The sequence below is a fragment of the Lepisma saccharinum genome, chromosome 4 (assembly GCF_977018435.1).
Source record: "Lepisma saccharinum chromosome 4, izLepSacc3.1, whole genome shotgun sequence".
Classification (NCBI taxonomy): Eukaryota; Metazoa; Arthropoda; class Insecta; order Zygentoma; family Lepismatidae; genus Lepisma; species Lepisma saccharinum.
In genome coordinates this window covers 77264988-77291960 of record NC_139232.1, presented here as the reverse complement: position 1 = coordinate 77291960, position 26973 = coordinate 77264988, and the positions used below count along the sequence as shown (strand labels likewise).

General features: G+C 35.1%; 1 protein-coding gene across 7 annotated transcripts in view; it reads left to right on the top strand.

Annotated features, from left to right (window-relative positions):
- The window catches only part of fmt (phosphatase 6 regulatory subunit 1-like protein fmt), a 111796-nt gene that overhangs the window by 3724 nt on the left and 81099 nt on the right, over positions 1 to 26973 (top strand). For all 7 annotated transcript variants that reach the window (XM_083120814.1, XM_083120817.1, XM_083120818.1 and 4 more), the window contains exons 2-7: positions 7671 to 7779; positions 9444 to 9537; positions 10267 to 10346; positions 15019 to 15292; positions 21771 to 21941; positions 26566 to 26744. In XM_083120814.1, the coding sequence (XP_082976940.1) occupies positions 9478 to 9537; positions 10267 to 10346; positions 15019 to 15292; positions 21771 to 21941; positions 26566 to 26744 (764 nt within the window). In that variant the 5' untranslated portion in view covers positions 7671 to 7779; positions 9444 to 9477. The remainder of the gene's footprint in view (positions 1 to 7670; positions 7780 to 9443; positions 9538 to 10266; positions 10347 to 15018; positions 15293 to 21770; positions 21942 to 26565; positions 26745 to 26973) is intronic.

The window sequence follows — 26973 nt, the reverse complement described above, 5'->3', positions numbered from 1 at the left end:
TAAATTTCCGATGGATAATAGTCTTTGGCGTGTACACTTTCGTACATCATCACGCGAGAAACATGATGTGTTGTGAATGCGTGGTGAAATTCGTACCGGGTGTGGAAGTTCCAGTGGATTTTTTAATTTCATTGAACATGGGATCGTGAAGGAAGGAAAGGAATGTCGAAAATGTGGCAATGAATTTAATTTACTCGTTAGAAGGAATGGGCTGTGGGTATATGCCTAATATGATGTGTCGTGGATGCGTGGTGAAATTCAAATAAGTTTTCCGTATCCTGGAAATTGATTTCTTCAAATTTAAAAGTTGGGGACAGGTGACTCCGGCCAATTTCTAACATGCCTTTAACAGGGACTCTATAGAGAAAGCTGGGTAGTCTGAGCGGAGGCAGGGCCGCGGTAGGTCAATTACTCCAGGGACAGAGCCCGGAATCTGTGGGAAATTTGGACTCAAAAATTTCAAACTAAAATAATTTTTTAGTTTAAATTTCCCACCGATTCTGGGACGGATAGCCCCAAAAACCATTCATGGATAGATCCACGAAACATTTCAATTTTCTTCGTAAAACAATGCAAAAAAGTTTTTTTTTAAAAAAAAATTGTGCCATATTGTGTCTCAGACAAGCAAAAAGACTATGAGAAAAAAATACTCGTAATGTGAAAAATTGCAATTACTTTGATCAAAAAAACGTTAATACACCTTAAGGAATGTTCTGCGAAGCAGATAGGTAAGTACGAATGTCAAAAATTGACGAAACAAAGAAGTTATAGGTGTCCAACGGATAGTAAATTTTTACCATTAACTGTTGTGTTGGATACGCACTACTGCTACCATCTACTTCACGTGTGGGTAGAGTTGGAAGTTGTAAAAAAAAATGCTTTTTCGGGGGGGAAAACCTGGGTTTTCTTCTTCCATGGCTTTTTTTTTGGTTGGGCCTTTTTCACAAAATTGTCTCAAATCAATGAAAATACAGGAGTTGACAGAATCTTTCCTGTACCATGGTTTTCGTTTATCTCCTTACTGTAAAATAGACACTCATTTCTAAATATGAAATACAGTGCGTCCATTTCGATCTGCAGCCGAGAGATCGGGAGAAACGTGGCAGGCGGCGCTGACGGAGATGCCGACATTTGAGGCCTGTAATGCCCGCTTATTTTTGTGGACATCTTGCAAAACGAGCACTAACCTGTGTTATAACACGCAAAAGTTCTTCTGTAATTCTTCCAAGTTCCACTCTTATATACACAAATAAATACGCTTTAGAAATTATATTAAGAGCCACAGATAATACTCTGTAAAACATTTTAATCATAGTTTTGACCAGTAACGTCCTGCTTAAGTTTATATCCTTGAAAGAGTTTTGTGTCGATGGGGATCGTTTGGAGGTTTCGAATGTGCAACACTGTATCAAGATTACGCTGCAGACGAACCGTTAAAAGCTAATGGTGTTCGTGAGCTTCCTTGCAATCCGAAATCTCCTAGCTCAAGTTTTTTGTTCCGTCGCGACTACAGAGCTGTGAATATAGTGGCAGGCAGATGTAAATCAAGAGCGTGTTAATTTCGTACTGTGCGTAAGAGTGTTATTCTTGGTTACTTGTTTGTGTTATTGCAGTGTGTATGTGTGTTGTGTCAGTGAGACGATTGAAATGCCAGCCGCAAGGTTCACGTTAGAACAAAGAATTTTTATGTATGACACTTACGTGAAAACAGACTCGTGTCGAGACGTGTGTAGGCAATTTGTACAGAAATTCCCAGGCGTTTCACCTCCACATAGAGATACGGTTAGACGTCTTGTCCTTAAATTACGAGAAACTGGATCGTTAAATTTTAAAACACCTAAGCAAAAACGACGGATTCTAACCGAAGCAAAACTCGATGAAATTGGTGCAGCGTTAGAACGTTCTCCAAACAAACCTCTACGCCGTGTTTCACAGGAGATGGGCGTGTCAAAATCATCAGCACATATAGCCACTAAGCTACTAAAATTAAAACCGTACAGAGTTTCTATAGTGCAAGAATTACGGCCCCCTGACAACGTAAGTAGAGTAAATTTCTGTAATTAGCTTTTGCAGAATATTGTAGATGGTATTGTTGATCCACAGTTAATAATTTTTTCGGATGAGGCATGGTTTCACTTGCGTGGTCATGTTTGTTCACAGAACAATAGATACTGGAGCACTGAAAATCCCCGAATAATACATGAAGTTCCGTTACACGATGCAAAAATTGGTGTGTGGTGTGCTGTAAGTGCCAAAAGAATAATAGGGCCTATATTTTTTGAAGACACAATAAATTCAGAGAGGTACCGCACACAAATACTCTCGCCGTTTTTTCAGTTGTTATCAGATAATGAGAGACAATATGGGTATTTTCAACAAGATTTTTCCACAGCCCATACCGCCGCTGATTCTTTGGATGCTATAAGGGAGGTGTTTGATGACAATAATTTCAAGAGGTTTATGGCCTTCACGTTCGCCAGATCTTACCGTATGTGACTATTATTTGTGGGGAACCTTGAAAAATAGAGTCTACCGAAATAACCCTCATAGCATCGACGAACTAAAAGACAATATAAGGGCAGAACTAGGAAGAATTACGGAAGAAGAACTTTTGCGTGTGAATCAAAATTTCATCAAACGATGCCAGGAATGTGTGAATGTAGGTGGACATCACTTTGAACAACTCTTATAACACAGGTTAGTGCTAGTTTTGCAATATTTATATAAATGTCTGCATATGTCCATAAAAATATGCGGGCATTACAGGCCGCAAATGTCGGCACCTCCGTCAGCGTCGCCCGCCACGTTTCTCCCGATCTCTCGGCTGCAGATCGAAATGGACGCACGGTACAATTTACAATGTGAAATTCGTAGCTAGACATAAATAGTGTTCTAAAAAGAGCTGCCTTTTTTGAATGGGTGGTTCTTTTCGAGTGTTATCTTCATATTTCGGTAGGCTTATTAAATATATCTATGTAGTATAAGCATATTCATATAACTGTATGTGTTTTTAATAGAATCTAATAGTATATATGATATGATTTTCAATGTTTGAATTTGTTATATGAACACGTACATGGAGCAAAAAAGAAAATACTCCTTTCTCTTTTGAAAATCTAGTATCGAATCTCTTTATATTAAATTTTGTGTTCAGTAAAATATATTTGTATTATGACTTTCCAGTAAATCATGTATAATTTGGTTAAATGGCAGCTAAACCTGGTCACGGAACCACTAGTGATGTAATTTGGCTGCTTGTTGCAGTGGTACTCAACCTTTGTGAGACCACAGCCCTGTAAATTTATGTCTTACAAGTCTATGCCCTGAACCCAAAAATATCACTCATAAATTCATTTCTGACCTTGAAAGTTTATATGGAAATTAATATGCACCCTTAATACATAATGTACTTGAAAGCCAGAATACAAATATATTTTACTGAACACAAAATTTAATGTAAAGAGATTTGACACTAGATTTTTCAAAAGGTAGAGCAGTATTTTCTTTTTTGCTTCATGTACATATTCGTATAAGAAATTCAAACGTTGAAAATCATATCACATTATTAGGTTCTATTAAAAACACAAACATAACTATTCTAATTATGTGAATGTTATACTAGATAGATATATTTAATAAGCCTACCGAAATGTGAAGATAACACTCTGAAAGAACAGACCATTAAAAAAAGCCAGCCTTTTTGAAAACACTGTTTATGTCTAGCTACAAATTTCATATTGTAAATTGTATTTTATATTTAGAAGTGAGTGTCTATTTTACAGTAGGGAGAAAACGAAAACCATGGAACATGAAAGATACTGCAAAGTCCTGTATTTTCATTGATTTGACACACTTTTGTGAAAAAAGCCATGGAAGAAAACTGTTTTTTTTTTTGTTTTTTTTTTTCAAAAAAAGTCTGATTTTTCCCCGACCATTTCCAACTCTGCTTTATTCCACTCCTGAGGCCCATTCATGATTATAAAAGGAACTTCCAATCAGAAAGCCGGACTTTTTCCAACAACAGTACTTGCAATTTGTTCTCTGTGATTAAAACGAGTGACTGGAAACATAGATTTGAATGTCTGGGAAGCTTCGTTCATTGCAAGAACACTGGAATAAATTAAATAATGAAAATGGTAACATAGATCCATTATGGAGTTTTATTTTTCACGAATATAATGTGATCTAAATTTTTTATCTGAAATAAAAATAAAACAGACTGCTTGTTTTCACAGTTAAGTTACTATATTACAACAATGTAACATTGACAACATCCATTGTATAACTGATTCTTTTTTGTTTAAAAAAAATTAACCATTGTTATAACTGTATCTTTAATCAAACTAAAAATAATATCTGATGAAGGGAGCGCATATTCTGAAACGTCACAATGAAAAACTATGTTTTTATGCTTGTAATAACCGTAGACTACAAGAGAAATAATGAAACAAAAATTGTTCAAATTTAATAAAATTAGGTTAATCATTTTGATTAATGAAGGTATTGTTATTTACATGCTTTAAAACAATTTAAATTTCGAACTTAAAATACCTTTTCTTCTGGGTATTTTTTTTTACCCAGCATGGTCCTTATGTCCCAGCAGAGAGCACATATCCTGTTGGGTTAAGGTTGAAGGCTGGAAACTTACTACAGTTTCCAAAATTGATTGAATGGCCAATTGTCAAAACTAGTGTACATATGAAAAACAAACAAAATCTGAAAATGCTTTGTTTTCAGAGCACACAGTAAAGTCTAACATTAGTATGATTTGCATTGCTATATGTCATGAGTAGCAAGCATAATTTTTCAGAATTTGATACTGAATCTTGAGTTCAGGGCTGACATCAAGAATAAAACTTTATTTGCTCTTCTCTTATGTATTTTATTTGATTGTTAAACATTAAATAATGAGAAAACACACATAGCTTGACTTAAGAAATACAAATGAAATTTCTAAGTATCTAGTTATTTGAAACAACAAATATTTCATATTCTTGCATGGAGATAGGTGACCAGGGGCAAAACCAGAATATTTTTCGGGTGGGGACCCAATCTTTGATGTGTGTCAGAAAATTGGTTAGAGGAAAATAATATTGAAATTGGCAAATCCTGAGAAGTGGTGATACCAAACAAGAAAATAAATTATTTTCGATATGCGCAGGTCATGTATCAAATCAAAGCATGGCATCTCTACTTCAATAATACAGAAAAAAAAAATAATTAAATCCAGAAATGGCAATACTATAGCCATATCTGTGAAAGCTTGTTTGACATTTTGAAATTGTCATATTAGATGCAGGTCTGGCAACATGTTTCTGCAAGTGATGCAATCCAAAATGGCCGACATGTCACAACCGTAACAAAAATTAACCTTTCAATTAGAATAAATCAGATTCTGTACTCAGTATTGTTTTGCAACATGTGTAATATAATCAAAAGTAATAGTGGCCATGTGTGCAAACATAATATAAACAAAAAAGCTATTTTGTCCAGTTGTTACTATTTAAAATTAGCGTTACGGTTGTGACACACATAGTGTTACAGTTGTGACACAAAATGTTTCGGTTGTGACATGATATTTTTGTTGCTGTTGTTTACACGCTAAACACAGTGTAAAAGATAGTTACACAATAGTGTAAAAGATAGTTACACAACACCATACACACAATGTACACATCGAAAACAACAATATACAGGGTGATTATAAAGTTTCGATTCATTTCTGTGAAAAACAGATATTAGAATCAAACCAATAATGAGAATGGAAAACTTAACACTTAGTAACACATAATCTATCAAAAGTTCTATAGATTATGTAAACCCAACCTCAGAGTAACACATAATCCATCACAGGTTGCACTTAACCTTATTTCATATGACCACCCTGCACGTCCACACAAAGCTCCCAGCGATGCACCGCTGCACCAAACACCTTTTCTACAATTGTATAAATATAATTTCATATGAAATAAGGTTAAGTGCAACATGTGATGGATTGTGTTACTCTGAGGTTGGGTTTACATTATCTATAGAAGTTTTGATAGATTATGTGTTACTAAGTGGTAAGTTTTCCATTCTCATTATTGGTTTGATTCTAATATCTGTTTTTCACAGAAATGGATAGAAACTTTATAATCACCCTGTATTTAGTAAAATGAGATCACCATTAAGGAACTTGAACAGGACGAACAAGAGAAAGTTCAGTGTGAAGACGTATAATTTATAATTACTGTATTCATACAGTACTACTCTTATCAGAATGTTAATGAGCTCATTAACTCACTTTTAAGATCTTTTGCATTAAATTTTCTGCAGCATTTTGTACAAAATATGTAAAATGTGGTAAAATTCATAAGAAACACTAAAAATCATGTGACATGTTTCATTTTCATTCCTCTGCCATTTAGTATGAATAAACAATGATTTACTGTGTCATTTGTGTTAATGACAACATTTATCCTCATGTAAAACCTGGCTTTTCCCAGGATTTGTATATCAACATGTTTTTATCTCAAAGCACATTTGTGGTTTTTGCATTTTGGTGCAACAAAAGACAATTGAGTGTGGCTTAAGTCCAGTTGCATTTCCTTGCATAACATGAAAACAAGCAAGAGTCAATCAACAACACTTACTGTAATTTGTTAACCACTGTTGAAATTCATTGCTACTTTTGTTTCCGTAAAAATTGCATTTAAAAGGAATGCAATGTTGCAATTTTTTTTGGGTAGGGGCGGGCAGGCTTTTTAAGTCCATATCTAGCTACATGTCAGATACAAAAAGTTGCATTTAGTTCTGAAGATTTTGGTCTGAATGTTTTCTGTAAGCTTAAGAACTACAAGATGCTGAACTTACAACGTACCTGCTTCACTAGTTCTTGTCCAAATTAATGGAATATTTTATTAATTAGGACATAAACTGCAGTTGATGAGCTGAAATGTCATTTTTAATAAAATAGGAAACATTAAGCACATAAACATTTCTTTTAATATGCGGTGGCTGTGCTTACATTGACTATTGGTAAGACCTTCACAACTAAAGAAATTGTGACTGCTAATTTCAAACACTGCATTCATGGGAGTAAGAGTTATGCTTTCGATTTGCTTAGCGGGAAATGTTTGCTATTCTAGAGGGATTGGGTACATACCTTACAAAATTTGTGAGATAACTTTTATTTCCATGAAATTAGAAAAAAAAGGTTTTGACAGTTGCGACTTACAAATACAGTCACATACACAACCTGGTTTTCATGACTATTATTCCTCAAAAGTTAATACTGTTTGGTACTGTGAAATGCATAAAAATAATTTCTCCAAACCTCAAACTCAGTTTCACACTTATTTCCAGTTTTATGAATGCTTTCATTAGCCTACTATGCATCTTGTGAAAAATCATAAGACAAAGTGTTAGTAGCAACATATAATGAAAGAAGTTTTTATTTGTTATTGTGCAAGCATTCGTGAATAAATTGTTTTAGTCCCAATAAACTAGGCCTTTCTCAGAAAACAGGTTAAATTACATTTCAGAATATTTTTAGCCATATAAAGTGTGCAAATTTGATCATTGTGTATGAAGAGTGTGCTCACACGTCCTTTTTGTATTAACATGTAACAATATTTTCTCAGGTTCTCTGCAAAATACTTTAATTTCAGTGCATTTTTTTTTCTGTTTAGGAGAATGATAGACAACCTATCACAAGGGGCCAGAAATCGCATACTGCTATTGACAAATTCCTGGAGCTTTAATATATAGCAGATGTCATCAGGGTGATGTAATTGTGAGGTGAGTGAAATTGAAAGTGCTTCCTGCAGTGTGCTTTGATGTTGTACCATTTACATTTGAATCAGTGTTCATTTGAATAAATTAACCACAATGTTTAATTACAACGAAGCTGGAACCATTATCGTATTAAACAATAGTCAATAGCCTATAAAAGTATCCTGAGATTTCGGTCAGTGTATGAGGCCGGTGGGAGCTCTATGAAGTCTGTAGGTAGGCTCTGACCCTCTAGGATTGTTGTGTCACAGGTTATTATGGTATCATTATTATTAAAATATCATACACTGCTTCCCAGATCTAGTGAACAAAGAAATAAATACATCTTTCTTCATTATTCCCCCATTGTTGTGCTTGGGTACAAACTTTACACCACCACACCACAGCAATTGTTTCTGCATTTTAATATTGGTAAAGGCATTGATATTTTCATGGGACTATATTATCAAAAGTTTTCTCTTAACGTTAACCAAAGAGTGGACAGTACAAGATATAACCAAATCACTTTTCTTGGCTCGTGACAGGCCTTGGTAGCGTAATATTTTCAGTGGTAGACTTTCTTACTTCTTTCCAACAGTCCCAGGATTTAGTCGTCAGTGAAATGAAAAGAAGAATGTATTCCGTGTAAACGTGACTGATATCTTGTCTGAGTCAAGATGCAGTGACCAAGTCATGATTCGGACAATCTTATTTAATTGATTAAATAGTATAGTGTGGGTGCAGAGCTCCTGTTGGAGAGTCTTCCCACCAACTACCTGTTGAGTATTTGCCATGATTAAGTGAGAGAGGCAGAAAGATGGCACAAAATTACAATGTACACGTGAGTAGGACAAATTGCTTGGCCAAAGAAATGTAAATGAAGTTACAATTTACATATAAATATTCCATGTTCAATGCACCAAAAGGATTCAAATTTTCCATAATTTTTATAAGCATAAAACTGCTTAGTCACCAAACTGAATATTATGTGGCTTTGCAATAAGTTAATGTTTTCAAAGCCGATCACAAAGCCCAAAAACATTCTATGTTGTGATGAATTGCTTGTATGCTGTACCCCAGTTAAAACTCACTGTACCTCGTGCTTAGTTTTATATATGCAAACTAAATGTTGCAGGGACTCATTTTGTCTCCATTTTCAGAGTAGTGTATTGTGTTATGTGGTCACAAATCCCCGGGGACAGGAATCAATATGGGCTCTAATACCTGAGTGGATTATTTATTGGTGGCCGAGTCTCCACCCTGTCTAGTAGTCTGGGTAGACCCACTTCAATGGCATGAATTTGAGTGCAAAACAGAAGTCTAATTGAAATGAATTTATAGAGGAAAACTGAATGCCAGTGAGGATTATTTTGAGATGGCCAGGGCACCACCATGTCAGATTTGATGCTGAGAGTAGTCAACCTTCCTTGATGGCATAGTGGTAAGGTCATTGCCTTGCAATCAAGGGGTTCTGGGTTTGATACCCGAGTGGATTCAAATAGTTGTTCGGATCCCACTTTGAACTGTAAGCCCAGTCCCAGTTAGCCTATAAAGAATAGTTTTCTATTGAAGCTGATGCTTTTTTTTTTTTAATTCTTGAAAATACTTATGAAATGTTTTCTTAAATGGTTATATGTACTTTATTCCTTTTAAAGGTGTATATTTATAGGTACTTTTTGTTTTATTTTTAGGTGTGAGTGTATTATTGTATGCAACAGCCACAGAATGTTTTGGAAATTCAATCAAACGTCATCCCCTCACATTGAAACACTTCTGAACAAAGATGTGAGTATGGAATAAACATAACTAATATTAAGTCAGCCATGCTTCTTAGCCATGACTTAAGTTTATGGCATTACATGTGTAATTTCAGCTATCCATTATGAAGTATGTGGCAAAGTAATATTGAAAATGTATCTTCCACGAAGAATTAATATTTAATTATGTAATGCTTCTTGTGTAGCATTTAGGAGGTTCCACTAAGATAATAAATTTGGTGGTTATTTGACATTCCTAGTTGATTCCTTGGGCATAAAAAAGTTTATTTGAACACTTGTGAATTGTGCTGGTATTTGAATTATTTTATGTATTTTTCACATTGATATATAATGTAGCGTGACGCATGCTCCCAATTCCTTCATCAATAAATAATCATGATGAATGATAATTTGATGAAATGGAAGACTGAATGATCATAAAGAAATATCAATGTCTTAATCAGATTTTGAACTCTGGACTTTTGCGGTGTGTTATACTAACTAGTAAGGACTCAGTCTTGTCACTGATAGCCTGAAGTTCGAGCCCTTTAATGGACATTTTGTGAGTGTCCTGCCATCAGTATAATCTATTCACTGATATTGGTTTCAAGTGGTACTGAGTGGCCCTGGTGATAACCATGCTAGAATATGAAGAATAAAAAATTGGGAATGTGAAAGGAAATATGTTTTATAGGTATTTAAAATGTGTGCACCATTACAAGTGGATAACATAATTTCATCTTTCTTTGCTCCAAAGGATGTTACACTTCATGAGCTTATGGAGGAGGAGGATATTCTTCAGGAATGTAAAGTACAAAACAAGAAGCTTATCGATTAGTAAGTATAATGTACATATGATTATTTATTTTTGTGTTTGCTCTTGTGTGAATATGTGTACCCGGCTTTTTACGAAGTAAATGTTTTCGAGGATTTGGAACAATTTTCAGAAACCCCCCCTTTTTTTCCAATTTTAAATGAGTTATGTGAATGGTAGGTATTTTTGTATATTAATTATATTGAGTAATAGTAATGGAAATGAACTAGTGCTCCAAATTAGCAGTGTACATGAGTAGGAGTAGCAAGGCATTTTATTTTCCAGGAGGAAGGAAGCAAATGTTTTTTTTCTTCTTTTCTTTTCAAAATGATGCTGCCTCCTCGACAAACTCTGGGTTGGTTCGAAGTTTTTGTATTCATGTGATGCCTTGTACATTCATGTTCAGATAAGTGGCACATTCATCAAGTGATCAACCCTAAAAGTGTGCTACTTTATGTGACCAGGAGTTTACTTCTCTTACTTGCATTTATCTGACACTTACAATAAACACAAATTACTGTGACAAATGAAACTATATATGTGAAATACATAATATTGCATACCTCATTCCTGTGAGTTCAAACCCTGGAATAGGATCCATAGATATCTCTACTCCTGGAATGAGAATAAGACACCCCAATGCCTCCTCCTTTTCCCCTCTTTACATTTTACATGATGAACAAACTTCCAACTTGTTATTTTCTTTGAGAGTTGTAATTTTTACCATGAATTCATGAACTCTCCCCAGAATAGGAGAATCAGAAATTCAGGGATTCCAAAAGTGTATTATCTATTTTTATTTTCTATTTCCCTCCTCCTCGCATTCTGGAATTTGTCTAAATTCCAGAATTGGTCATCTCTAGATTTTACTGCATTTGTTAATTGTTCGTTGAATTTCCAAAATAACATCCAATATTACTGCATGATTGGAGGAAGATGTGAATTTTATAATTTTGTATGAACAGGAGGCAGAAGGGCTGTTTCAAACCTAATTTGAAACTTTCCATACTTCTTCTTATATACAGGGTGGGTGAGAAGTAACTCCCTATTGTAAATTGTGCATAACTTTTTTATTTTGTTATTTGATTTGCATGAATTTTGGATATGTTGTTCCTTACAATGGTACAATTTGTATGCAAATTTAAAATTCAACATGAGCACCGCCATTGTCCATCAGTGCCCGTAAACTAATAGGGATGTTTGCGATACTCTTTGCAAGTATCGTGAGAACTTCATGAATTCGCTTCTCTAAAGCACCAACAGTTTGTGGTTTGGTGCGATAGACTTGTTCTTCTGCCCATTCCCAAAGTGTTAGGTCGGGATTCCTAGCTAGCCATTCATGGGGGCCACAACGACCCAACCAACGTCCAGGAAAATGGGTGTCCAACCACTCCTTAACAGGAATTGCAAAATGAGGTGGGGCCCCATCTCACATGAAGATAAGGTCATTATGATTGTCCCACATGGATACAGTGCCATGAACAAAATTTTGAAGCATAATTAGGTACCGTTCCCCATTCATTGTGTCCCAAATTACGCATGGGCCAATCACTGTTGTGGATGTCATTCCACACCACACTGTGACCTTAGCACGATTTTGACGTTTTTCAGCAACCACCTTTGGATCATGTTCTGCCCAGTAATAACAATTATGACGATTAACAAACCCCCCAACATGGAACGCAGCCTCATCTGTCCATACGATGTTGTCAAAAACCTTCATACCAAGTGAGCATCAGCATCTCCATACTCCAACCGATGATCAAAGTCTTCAGCTGATAACTCCTGGCAATAATGTGGTTTCTATGGACGAAAATTTAACTCTGCTGTTAAAACTGTTCTGATTGTGTGCCATGTTAAACCACTTTCACAAGGTGCTTGTCTTTGTGATTTGTGAGGACTTCGAGTGAACATTTTCAACTGTCCTGGATTGTGAGGGGCGGCCACGTCTCTTCATATCTGCTACAGAACCTGTATTCATGAGTTCTAAATGTCATTGCTTTATGGTATTTCCATCTATTGAGGCACAAGGTCCTTTGACAGTTCGCTACCATCTCTGCACTCTCACCACAGATCGCCATACTTCATAACATGATGCCAGCTGAGCCCTTTCATGCATGGTTAGACGTTGAGCCATGTCCGCCACTAATACCTGCAATGACATGCAATAATTGTCATGTAAAAAATTATACCATTGTAGAGAACAACATATCCAAATTTCATGCAAATCAAATAACAAATAAAAAAGTTATGCACAATTTACAATAGGGAGTTACTTCTCACCCACCCTGTATATATATATTATTTTTTATATATATAAAAATGGATGTCTGTGTGTGTGTGTGTGTGTGTGTGTGTGGGTGTGTATGTATGTTTGTTTGTTCCGGCATAACTCTCGAATGCCTGGAGCAATTTCAACCAAACTTGGTTCACGTATCACTTGCAATCTGGAAAGAATATTTTGGGGGTAAGACACCCCTAGCAGTGGGGGGAAGGGGATGACATGTAGAAATAATTCCGCACAAACAGACATCCATGACTATGAAATCCTTCACAACGATAGTGTTTCTTGGGGTGTCTAACATTCAGGCTGGTATGATTTTGTGTTGCAAAAACGACCGATATTAATGTGGAATCCATAGTTTTCATGACACTCCCAATGCAGTTCAACTTCAAGATCATCACCTATCGGCATGGAGGGTGAGAGGGGGTGAAAAATAAAATGCCACAAATGACCTAGGTTAGTGTCGAATCCATAGTTTTCGGAGTCGCTAAGCTAATTGGTGACATTCACGATCATATTTAAAATTAGTTAGATTTTACACTATAGTTAGAATTCATTATTTTCCTGTCTAATACAAGATTGGGATAAATAAATACCCGGGCAATGCCAGGTAATCAGCTAGTTGCCTATATAAAGTGGTTTTCAGGATGTATCCCATGTGAAATCCTGCAAGTTCCTATTTTGATTTTCAAAATTGCTACTTTTGGTTCCAATCAAATTGCATTCTTTTTTAAATCTTGCATTTATCTATGACATGGTGGTACTTATCTCTTGATTATGTAACATTGCTTATCTAACTTTGATAGTAAGGATGAATGATGATTAAGTGAAGCAGATGAAAGTCCACTTGCTTCACTTTATAGTGCAGTAGTTCATTTTTTATACATTATATTTTACAAATATATAATTCAGCCTCAATTATTTGGTTGTGTTTAACCTTTAGCAGATGGGACCTTTTTTGCTGTAAATCCCTTCTGGGTGGTTGCTTTTCAAATCTGCAGTGATGTGCAAAAAAAATCATAGAAAGGGAAACCAGTTATCGTGGAGGGTTAGTTTTCTTTTTTGAGTAGGGGGAGGGAGACTAGGATGTGCGAAGCAAAATATTTTCATTCTCCGAAAAAAATTGAAATATTACCCACATATATATTCATTATGCCAGTCAGCATGGTCCAAAGAAGTGTAATTGCATTTGAGGGTGAGATGTCAAAATTTTACTTATTGTGAAAATCTTGCCATTCTGATCAGAGTAAATCAAACATCAACCCTCTTTGATAACAGTTGTCATTCAATGATTTTTGTGTGTGTGTATCCTCGTATTTGAAAATACAATACTTTTAATTTTTTTTTTTTTTTTTTTTTTAAATATAAAGCTTTTGACAGATGTACAATAATTTTGTCACATGATACTGGTTTCATTGGGAACGATTCAGCATATGAGGCTTGCAAGTCCCAAATTTTGTATTCTTTCATACAATCAGTACTTTATTCATTGAAGGTGAAAAATTTTCGAATCAAGTTTAGAAAGCCTGAAAATGTGGGTATCAGAATTATTCTGTAGTACTCACACCCTGTCAGCAAAACTGTTGGTCCTGTAGAGTCACGGTAGAACATCCATGCCCAGACAGGACATGAAAAATACGTAAATAAATATATAAGAAAATATGGTGAATTATGTATGTAGTCAAATATGTAAGGTTTGTTTGTTGCTCATTCCCACTCACTTTTTTGCCGTAAAAACTAAATGTTTAACAAATACCAAATAAGTGAAAGTGATTAAAATCTTTATATTTTACACTTTTAGCCACTTTAATCATAGAAATGACATCAGATTGCACATTTTTATGAAAGCTAGAAGAGTGGAATGTCAGACAACCTTTGGAACAAAATGTTTATAATAGAGTGTAATATTTAGTTGGGAGATAGTATTCTTGATTTTATTCCAAGTTTATTTTGTTTTGTAGTATTCTTGATTTTATTCCAAGTTTATTTTGTTTTGCATCCCCTTTTATCTGTTATTCCAGCTATTCTAAAATTCCCAATTTTTTCTTTTGATTCCCTCATCTGTTGCTCTCCTTTCTTGGTTTTATTACCCAGTGGGGTCAGATAGTTCATGATGAGTGAGTGGTGACTGCTTCCTGAAGGTATGGCAACCAGTGGTGAGAAACCAAGAACAGAATTCATCCTTGAGAGTGATTTTTTAGAAGCCATGGTCCAGATAGCGGAAGATTATATCCAAGAATAGAGAAGATAAAAGATTTTGAAAAATAGCCTTGGGATTATTGATTTTTTGAATTTTGGTGAAACATAGAACCACCTTAGCCATATACCTTTTATTTTGGTTTGTTATGAAAGATGTGTAAATCAGATAAATGGTGAAGAATTTTTATATTTTGTTCTAATTTTTTTTTCAGTTTGCTACGACCTGAAGTGATGGAAGAATTGGTAACTTTGACAACAGTTGAACCATGTGATGATGTAGATGAACGCTCACGTTACAAATATCCGAACATAGCTTGCGAACTGCTGACATGTGATGTGCCTGCCCTAAACGAAAGGCTTGCAGGGGATGAGGCTTTGCTGAACAAATTATATTCGTTTCTTGAAACTGATCCTCCTCTGAATCCGTTGTTAGCCAGCTTTTTTAGTAAAATTTTAGGTGTTCTGGTCACAAGGAAAAGTGATCAGGTGAGTTATATTTACACATAATTTCACATGTTTTTTAGTTCTTTGTTGTATATTGTCCAGAATAAGAAGGAGCTTTAGATCATTATCATCATTATGAAAGAGCCTTGGTGACCCAGTTGGTAGAGAACCTGAGTACCATACAGGAGACGGGTTTGATTCCTAAGGTGGGCGATCCCAGGTGGGAATCTTTTCAGCAATATCCCTGCACAGAGTGGCTCTGGGGATCGCTGAGCCTCTAACCACTAGATACCTGGGGTGAACTCTGTGAGGGTGAAATTGAGTGGAGCATGGTCTTGATTGCATCATTTCCAGAATGGCCAAGATCAAGAAATATATGGATTCTAACAAAAGTACTTGGAATAGTTGGGACACAGTCAGTTGCTTGGTTGTTTTAACTATTGAGAGAAAAAGTAACATTCAAGTGTAACTGCACTTTTTATTTGCAGCTGCCTCCGTTAATTCTTTGTGTATCTATCTGTTTTACCTCCAAGGGCACTTGCCCTAAAGTAAAATATTGATTTTTGTTGTAGAATTTTGTCAATAAAATGCATGAAATGACCATGGGGCTTAGAATAGAAGTTTGGTTCCCCTAAAGAACATGCAAAAATATTGAAAAGTAACAAGTGAGTAACTTATAATTGGAGAAGGAACAAAAGTGTACTTATTCTAGGAATGGGTTAGATTTATCACTATTCTAATGTTTTCAGCTAATATAAGCATATTGGTATATACAGTGTGTCCCAGAAGTTGCCAAACTCTGTGTATACGACCATATAAATGAAAAGCTAAATGGAATGAGAAGAAACACTTTCTTCGAAGATAAATCCCTGTATGTTGAGAAAATTATGTGATACAAATATGGAATATCACGCATGATTTAATAATGAAAATGTTGCCAGAAACAAAAAAATCAAAAAATCTGCAAATCGTATTTATTGAGAGACAGAACTCACTGAGGTAAGTTATTGCAAACATTTTTCAATATCACCGAACAATCTGGATGGAATTCTATTGAATTTGACAGAAAAAGTATGTTGATGAAGTTTTACAAACATTGCACAAGGGCATGAATGAGCTGCTCCCCAATTCCATATTTTTGCAATATTACAAACCACACTGGCAACACTGTTGCTGGCAAGTGTCACCTACAGACGTGTTTCACCTCTGGCTATCACACTAAGGCACTTTTAACAAACAAGGAGAAAGTTTGTTATTTTAGAACATTTTCAATACCTTCATACACCTTGCAACCCTGAAGTGTCTGTATTACCACAAATTACAGCAAATGTTCAATGTGTCCAACATTTTCTTGGATACATAAGTGTGTACGTTTTATCATGTTTTGGGATACCTTTCTGTGGGTTACAGCACCGATATTCCCAATTTCCTCTATAATGTTTAGTTTCAGATCGTCCAATGTCCTGGGTTTATTTCAGTATACTTTGTCCTTTAAATAATCTGCAAATCTGGCGAACGACTGGGCCATAAATCTTTGGAGATTAGCCGATTGCCAAAAAATTATATCAGCGTATACCAAGAGATTTTTTGGCTGTATGGCACGTTGCTCTATTTTGTTGTAGCATCACGTTCGCCTTCTTCCAGGAGAGAACGAATTGCATTATGAGATCCCCATACACAGCAGTATCTACTTTTGTTTCAAAGATGATGTCTCGATATTGCACATCATACCCCAATTTTTTGGAAATGCAATGGTAGTTCATGCAACTGATGTGGGTTTTCTGTGGCCCAATATCTGGAATTTTGGCTGTTTACGTACCCATCCAATTAAAACCAAGCTTCGTCGATAAAAAAAAAACTTTATTCAGTACATTGACACCACTTCTTATGATGAATGATTGGAACCAATGACAGTAACACAACCGTGCCGGAAAATCCAAGTCTTTCAATTCTTGGACAACATGAACTCTATACTGGTACAATTTTAATTTCCGTATAGCCCTGTGAGCAGTTGACTTGCGCAATGCACATTCTGCGGCGAGCTTCCCAACTGACTTTTTTGGCGATACCACCATTTGTTCTTCAACACGCTGCAGAACATCAGCTTCTAAAACAAGGGCGGCCTGAACGTTTCCTGTCACTCACTGACCCAATTTGGTAAAACCTGTGCACAAGACAAAAACTTTTCAACTTTTGTGGCAAGGGAGATGTCTGGAACATGGCACTGAATGCTTCTCTTACACCAGGATGAGACAATGTTCGGAAATATTGTTCAACAATATACACTCTTTCCTCCATAGAGAATGGCATTTTGAAAGCACATACAGTTCAGCACACAGAAAACATAATCCGCTATTACACAACAACCAGTTCACTGGATAACCACCTATTCCAGGCACAGGAAACAATTAACAAACGTAATTCACTACCGACATTTCAGGATTACAAGGTGTATGAAGGTTATCAAAAAGGTTCTAAAATAACCAACTTTCTCCTTTTTCATTAAAATTGCCTTAGTGTGATAGCTAGAGGTGAAACACATCTGTCAGCAACAGTGTTGCCAGTGTGGTTCATAATATTGCAAAAATATGGAATTTGGGAATAGCTCATTCATACCCTTGTGCAATGCTTGTAAGACTTCATCAACGTACTTTTTCTGTCAAATTCAATAGAATTCCATTCAGATTGTTCGATGATATTGAAAAATGTTGCAATAATTTACCTTAGTGAGTTCAGTGAGTCAATAAATATGATTTGCAGAATTTTTTTTTTGTTTGTGGCAACATTTTCATTATTTATTAAATCATGCAGGCTATACCATATTTTTGTATCACATAATTTTCTCAACAAACAGGACCTTATCTTCGAAGAAAGTGTATCTTCTCATTCTGTTTGGCTTTTCATTTATACGGTCGTATACACAGAGTTTGGCAACTTCTGGGACACCCAGTATATTATGATTTACATACATTTCTAAAAATATCTGGTAATTAACTTCACAGTTTGACCCTTTATTATTATTTATATAACAGTGCTATGTGTTGTAAAATAAATATCTAATTATGCAGTTTCAGTTTTTGCTGAAATGTGTATTTCTTTGCGTGTATGAAGAGAAGATCAAATGCAGCTTGGGTCTGTTTGCGCCCTTGCTCCCAATAAAAAATAATTTTTCACTAAATTACTAGCTGCTGTACAGGTATATCATACTGTTAAAATTATCAATAATTTTACTGATGTATCAGCTGATACCAATAAAGTACCAATTAATCTGTCCCATCCCTAATACCCTAATAATTTGTTAGAAAACATTAATTTTCAAAGGATTTGAAATACTTTTAACCATGACAGTGTAGCATCTTTAGGTATGATAGTGAGGCAAGAGAAATGACGACAAAAACTAAATCATAAGAACACCTGTGTCGAGAAAGAAAGAAAGTGAAACTGACTGATAAAATATTTTGTATTGTTGTTAACTTAGCTCATGTTGGTTTTCTCCCATTTCTTTTAATTCATAAGATTATAACAATAGGAATTGAGAACTCTCTGCATGTACTAATGTTCATAATGTAAACTTTTGATATTCTCTGCATATAATTTGTATGATTTAAGAGTATGGAGGCCTACAGCATATGTACAAAATTAGTGTAAACTTCAATTTGAAACTTACTGTGATGGTGTTTTCAATTTTTATGTTGACTGAAGTATGCTTTGGCATAAACCTCCAGTGTAGCTTGGTTTTAATTCTGCAGATAGTTCTAAATGTCCATAAGGGAGGTATTAATAGCAGTTACAATAAGGAGAGTGACTCAATTTCATTACATGAGAAGGTGATAACACACTGTATGCACAAAACATTGTAACACATTGTAAGCTGTAAATTTGGAAGTAATGAAACCATGTCTAGTTTTCAGGTTTTCTTCACAATGCACTGTGTTGTTGTACAGTTTATGGTAGACACCTGTCCAACTGTCTACCTGAGTTCTTGCTGAATGTGACATTGTTTGGTGTGATATCTGAATTGATTGTGCCATCGTAGTATTTTGGTTGGCAAACATTTGTCCCACCTTACTACTAAATATGGTATCCACTTAACGTATGTTTAAGATTGTATTATTTATTTAATCTATTGTTAATTTATATGAAGTATACCGAATGCTTATGAGTTTCCACAATTACACAAGCTGAATGTTGGCATAGTACATTTGTAAGGGTAAACCAGTAAGTCTTAGGTCTAGGGTTGAAAAAAGGGCAAGAGCAGTGGATTCCCACAAACATAATCTTTCCTAAACTGGACACACTTTTAGACAGTCCAACTTCCAGTATCTTAATGACTTTGAAAAAAAAAAGTTATTTTTTTGCATAATAATTCTGAACTGAAGCCAGTACATCACCAGTCTCAAATCTTCATATATTTTGCATTGTGGAATTAATAGAAACATTTGGCCAGGTCAGACAAATGGAATGGTTGATGCAGGAATTTCAAGCCTCAATTTTGTATGCAGGCCACCACCACCACCAACTTAGACCAGGAGCATTTCCATTGTACAACTTTTTGATCATATGTATTGCTTATTAATATCACTAATGTGGAATGGAAATGAAACAAACAAAAAACCTTTTAAACATGAGTATTGCAGATTCTTAAAACTTGATTCAGGTTAAATTATTTTTATGGCTGACTCCGATACCAGTAATATTGGTGTATAATACCAAACAGGGACTGTACATGAATTTTTGGTATTGAAAATTATGCTTGTATTCTGCAGGATGAAGACCATATTTCTTTTTTGGGGGGAGGGGTCTTCTTTAACTGTCGCCTGTTAACACATTTAAGGTTCCTCTTATTATTTTGAGCTGTAGTCTAAGGGAATGGCCACTATTTTCGGAGACAAGACAAGAAGGGAGATGTCAATATCTGTTTACTATTCCCTTACTGAACCTTCATATCTCGATGGTAATAGGTAAATTATAGATTTCAAGAGGGAGGGGGGATTGCCTTTTTTTCCTTGTCAAAGTTAGTCAAAAGTGGCAGAAATGCGATGTTAAATAAACTAAATCAATCAAAACCTTTTTAACTCTTTCATTGATAGACTGTTTTTGTTAATTTTAGATAACCCAGTTGAGATTATTTCTTAATTTTGGATAAGGGGAGATTGGTCTTATCATTTACTCTTGCAGTAATTGTTAGTTTTCAGTAACTTGGTAGCAGGGATACATTCCTTGGAAACTGGCTGTCTTAAATTTTAGTACAAAACTGAAATATTATGCTTCAATTTCTGTTCTGTGTATATGAAGATTCTATGTAAATAATGTTATTTACAATGTTTGGTATTATAAGCCTTAACTTACTTTCCTGCACATGGTAACATTGAATGAAAGCATGCATGTTGTATGTTAATGTCAGTAATGTACAGAAATATAAATGTATACAACTGGAAGTTACATTTACAAATACACACCCAATACACATGTATGATCATTTTGAAGAAGCCTATTGCCAGCACTCAACTGAGAACGAATGAAAAATAATGTCTCGGGGATATCAACGAGGTCAGTTCTGAATATGCTTCCAGGTCTTTGAGAACTAGTCATTCTCATCTTCAGGGATTGAAAATGAGAATGATATGAGCTTTTGGAAGCTTAGGAATTAACCTGGCTGATGTCCTAACAAAATCTCATCATAATTTGCCACCAGCAATGCTTCATGAAGTACGATGCATTTGATGTTAAGCTAAATTTGGTGAATGCCCAAGTATGAGCAGTGTTAATACGTTGTTACAATATTTTGTGTAAACATTGCCGTTTTACAATTTTGTGTAGAGATACAGTGTGATTACCTGTAAGTCTGTGGTTGTGTGCGTGCATTAAGAAATGCATGCACATCATCAGTTGTATTTGTATTAAGGTTCCTACAATATGCTTAGTGTTGAAAAAAGAGAGAGAACCTCTCAAAAACAAGTGCTGAAGTGTTGGTTCCCTACCCCCGTAAGAAATTGCGGTAGAGACTCTTACATTAGGCAACACGTATTCACTGCAGCTGGGTTTCTGTGTAGGCAGCTCTCACTTTTATGTTGTACAATCACGTGTACACATACTATGTATTGCTGTGTTTTTTGCATCTGTTTGTGTTTTGTGATTTCATTCAGTGCTCTTAACTATACATAGCAATAAAGGAGTGCCAGAGGTGGGTATGGAAGCAACTATTTCTCCTGATACTGATATGTTCGAATTAGCACTTTCTGAAAACAGTTGTTAGCATGAAGTCTGACTTAGTTCGTTCGAATAAGTTAGATGCTGGAAGTAAAATATTATTTAGATGCACTTTTTAATGCTTTTCCCCCATATCACATTCAGAAAACAGCATGTTCCTTTTATTTGGTGTGTAAATGTGCACTTTGTACTGTGTTCTTTTTATCATTATTATTCTTACACAGAAGCCCTGCTGTAAGTAATTCAGAATATGATTGGAAATGAATGAATATAACATTTTCTCTCTCTTTTCTTTTTTTTTTAACTGTAGAACTGGTATTCCTATCAGTTCACTTGTTTACAGGTTTTGGAATTCTTAAAGTCCAAAGAAGATTGCATCAGTTTGCTTCTGAAACATGTGGGTACATCAGCTATAATGGATCTCTTGTTGAAATTAATAACCCACGTGGAGGGTGTAGAAATGAGGCAGAATATATTAAATGTAAGTACATTAATTGAGTGAAGTAAAAATGCTTGGTTCTCTTGACCACTAAATCCTCACTCCATGAAAATAGGAATGTGGATTTCTGTTAATTTATGGTTTCCAAAATTTCAAAAAAACCTAGTTAAATTAGATTAAAATTCAGTCTCCAAAGCAGTGCTCGAAAAATTTTCTTCAAAGCTAGGTGCCAGCTCTGAAAATCAGGCGCCAGGAAACCACCTACTAGCAATTGTGCATACTACAGTATGTTTCAAAAGTAGCACAATTCAAACTTTGAAAATGTATATCATGAAAGTCGTAAGAGATATTTACACTGGGTTCTCTACACTAAACTAATCCTGTAGGCTATCACTGGGTTCATAAATTTATGTTAGCATTTATCTAAATAAAGGCAATTACATTATTTTAAAAAAACATTGTTCATTTGCTGAAAACACCGGAGAACTAATTTTCAACCATAAATACCAACTTTTATACAATTTGTGGGATCATTTGTTAGTGTTTGGTTGTAAAACAGTTGCTTTGTGAGGTAGCTACAGCAGAAGCAGGGCATTTTTATTGGAAAACTTCTTGCACATGAGTGTAAGAATGAGTAGTAAAATACTCTTCAGCAATGCACACGTACTGCTCCAATGAATACGCCATACTGAATCAATTTAAACAAACAGGCACAGTAGCGGTGAAAGTGAGCTAAGAAAATTCAATGTAACCAGGGGCAGCCTAGGATTCTCTCAAGGGTCCAATTTCTGTACAAAATCTTGATTTACGATTTTTCACGTAAATGTATAGCCAATACTTAGACACATGTTTGCGACTGTTGGCAATATTTCGACCTGCTAGAGTTGCCATATACGAAGGTATGTCCCAAAAATGGAACTTTTCGCTCAACCCATAAAATCGCCAGTCAAAAATTCATCAAATGTTGCACATGACCAATATTGGTCGCAATCGACTTGACATGGCATCAGTCATCAAATGTCTGATTACAACCCTTCGAATAATATCTTACTCAGAAGTTCATTTCTGGAAAAGTTTGAATGGTGCTTTCTGTCAGTTATTAATTTATATGATTTTCTGTATGGAGTGAACTGATAATTTTAAGCATTGAAATATATCTCAATGGATGAGTCTTTATAATGCAGAAAACACGGTGTAAATATCTCTTATGATTTTCATGATATACCACATTTCCAAAGTTTGGGTTGTGCGACTGTTGAAACACACTGTATAAGATGCTGAGGATCATGGTATTCAAAACATCGCTAAATTATTTGAGAAAGCAACAAATGGTGTGTTAGGGGACAAAGGGTAAGAAATTGTTAGGGACATTATGGAATGCTCACAACATTGAAAAAATCATATACTAACTTATGCTGTACTGCAATTTAAACTTAGAATCATCAAAATATCATACATATTACAGCAAAAGATCACAGTCGCCAGGCTGCAAATTTTAGTCGCCCTGGCGACCAGGATTTTTCGAGCCCTGCTCCAAAGTATTTTTGTAAAACACTTTAGAAATGTTTAATTAGGCAAAAGTAGGCAAAAGTAACAAACATTAATCATTGCAAAGTTGCATATGTTTGAAGCCATTTTAGAAATTTCAAAAGCTGTCTCTCTAAGCTGAACATGTTGAGTTGTAGACTCACAATGTGATCATCAGAGGTTTAAAGTTTTTGAGTCCTGGCCTGAGCATAGGTGTTCCTTTGTAAGTGTCCCTTCATCACTTCATCTAAGCAACACAATTAGTCAAAAGTTAAAAAAATCAAATACAGCAGAACCCCGATTTCATGTTCCTGGATTTTACATTTTTTAGCATTTTACATTCAATCTTCATGGTCCTAGTAAAGCAACATGTTATACAATTTTCCAAGATTTTACATTTTCAAGTTCTTTCATTACAGCTGATCAATAACTTCACTCTGATTCACAAAATGGGCTCGGTGATATTGATTCTATGTATAACTAGGCCCATTCTCAATGATAAATGCACACTTTATTGGCTACATTTTTTTTATTTTTACGTTTATCCAATAAGGATCCTTGAACATTATATTATTTTAAAATAGCTTAGAATATACAGTGTCAGTGTAAAAATGTTTCTTGATTTACATATGGCATTTAATATTAAAACCACTAAAACTGCTACTAGCATACAAAGTTTGAATCTGAACTTTAATCTTTAAATACTAAGCTGAGACTTAGTTGCTAAAATGGAATAGAATAGCCAAAAAAGTTGAAAGTTAAAACCAGTGTAAAATATAAAACCCTTATTATTATGATTATTATTATTATTACACTTCAAAAGGAGAATATGTATATTGTTTTTTGGCACAAGAAACGGTTCTAACAGTTGGGCTGAAAAGTTCATAGGCTGACTCATAGATGGCGTTGCTAGAATTAAATCCATGTGATTTTTACTTAGTACTAACCTTCAAAAGATATGTGTATAAATTTCACAGCTGCCGGATAATTAGTTCGTGAGATATAGCATTGTGAGTGAAGCAGCTTTTGTTATTGTGAAAAAATGGATAAAAAAGAATTTCGTGTGTTAATAAAGCATTGCTTTTTGGCGAAAAAAAATACTGTTGAAGCCAAGGCTTGGCTTGATAAACATTATTCGGACTCTGCACCAGGAAAATCAACCGTTGAGAAGTGGTTTGCTAAATTTAAACGAGGCGAAATGAGCATCGAAGACGATGCACGCAGTGGACGCCCCAAAGAGGCTGTTACCGACGAAAACATCAAAGAAGTCCACAAAATAATTTTAAATGATCGTAAAGTGAAGTTGATCGAGATAGCTGAGACTTTAAAAATATCAAAGGAACGTGTTGGACATATTGTGCATGAATATTTGAACATGCGAAAGCTGTGTGCAAAATGGGTGCCGCGCGTGCTCACAATCGATCAAAAGCAACAACGTCAAGACAATGCACCGTGTCACAAATCAATGAAAACGATGGCAAAATTATATGAATTAGACTACGAATTGCTTCCCCATCCACCATATTCTCCAGATCTGGCCCCCAGTGACTTTTTCCTGTTTGCAGACCTTAAAAGAATGCTCGCTGGAAAGAAATTTAGCACTGATGAAGAGGTAATCGCCGAAACTGAGGCCTATTTTGAGGCTAAATAGAAATCGTACTATAAAAATTGCATCGAAAAATTGTATGACCGCTATAATCGTTGTATCGCCCTCAAAGGCAACTATATTGAATAATAAAATCGAATTTTGTCAAAAAAATATTTTTTACTATGTTAGCCTACGAACTTTTCAGCCCACCTGGTATATCTTTTACTGCAAAATATATTATTACTTTCTATTTAACCTTAGTGGATGGCTGTATGTTTTATTTTGGATGCAATGGCGAAGACTTAAAACAGGACACACAATGTTGATATTCTGGCTCAACACAGAAATCCCATCCAATCCATCTTTAGTGCAAGCATTCTCACTCGGGTTAGATTTTCGGTGGGAGCTCCAAACATTCATTGTTTACCCAGCTTCGTAAGGACAATTAGGGAGTTACCTCAAAGCAATAGCATGGACCTGATCTCCTCTGCCAGAAAACAGCAGCTATGGGAAATGCATCGAGCAAAGAAAAGCTGCTTGGCAGATCTTGGCCCTCAACTGGCTGTTTACATCACAAGAGTTTGTAGTTTTTTAAAGCAGATAGCAATCTTATGTATTTCAGTTCTGATGTTGCTTTTCTACCTCTTGTGTTAATTGTGTACATCCATGCCATAAGCAGCAGTTGAACCTACAATCTGTATAACACATTTTGCTGATCATTCTGCAATGGAGGCCCAACTAATAACAGAGCATTTCCAAAAAAAATCAAGCTTCATGGTCAAAATTATATATCAGTGAAGATCAATGCGCTGTACATTGTTTTAAAGGAGAACATCTTTAGATTACGAATGTACAATACATAGGTTTGTGAACTCTAAAATTTGTCTGCAAAATATTACCTCATCAATACTATTTCACTAACTTTGTTTCAGAACATCCAGATTCATAGGTTGCCAATTGTCAGTCTGGTACCTTCAAATTTATTTTTATTTAGTGCTGGCAGAATGCATTTGAAGAAATTTTGCTTTGCAAGAAGAAAGACTATTACTTGTAAATTTACTGAGTTATATTTTTTTTCATTAGGTATATGTTTCGTGAATCATTTTCAAAGAAAGAAAATATAAATAAAACTGCTTCTAAAGTGTCAATCTGTTACCTCTGGAATTGCTCAACAGGTAAAATTTTGAAACTTCTTGTTTGCATCATCAGACCTTATTCCTGTTAGCTTAGCCCTAATTATTATCATTACTGCTTCGTAATTACATGTGGCTATAAATGTAATATCCAAATATGAATATTCTTCCAGACAACTCCTTCCTAAAGTTTGTTTCAAAGCAAAACCATTGGAGTCCCTTGGTTACATTTATTAATTAAGGTGGTTCATTAAGTATACAACTTATTTATTATTCAGGGAACAATTACAACTGTATATTTGATCGGTATAATATATTGTTGATATTGCTAAATTGTATATGACTAGTGTCAAAAAATTAATATCGGTTGATTCGATTTGGACAAATACATTTACAATGTTTCTTTCTCACACTATAGTGGTTGGATAGTCAGCAAATAGTTCAGCGATTAATAGCATTGCTGGACCCTTCAGTGGATGCTGATCGCCACTGCAATGTATCTCAATTACTCTGTGATGTGATACGGGCTTCTAGGGAGAACCTTCACTCAAATACAGATAGGGCTGATCCAGATCCTGTTCTCAACACATTGGAATCGTATGTATTTTTTTTCTATATCTTATTATTATTATTATTCACAATTGAAAATAAATAATATGAAATTTGCATACTCTGCAAGACATAAATGTTATGTTTAAAACCTGAATTGATTTAAAACTAGATGTAAATAATTATAAATAACATCAGTGTCTAGTTTTTACTAGTGAAAGCTGATATTGCTGGATGATCTTCCTCATATCTAGATGGTTAGTACTCTTGCCTTTGG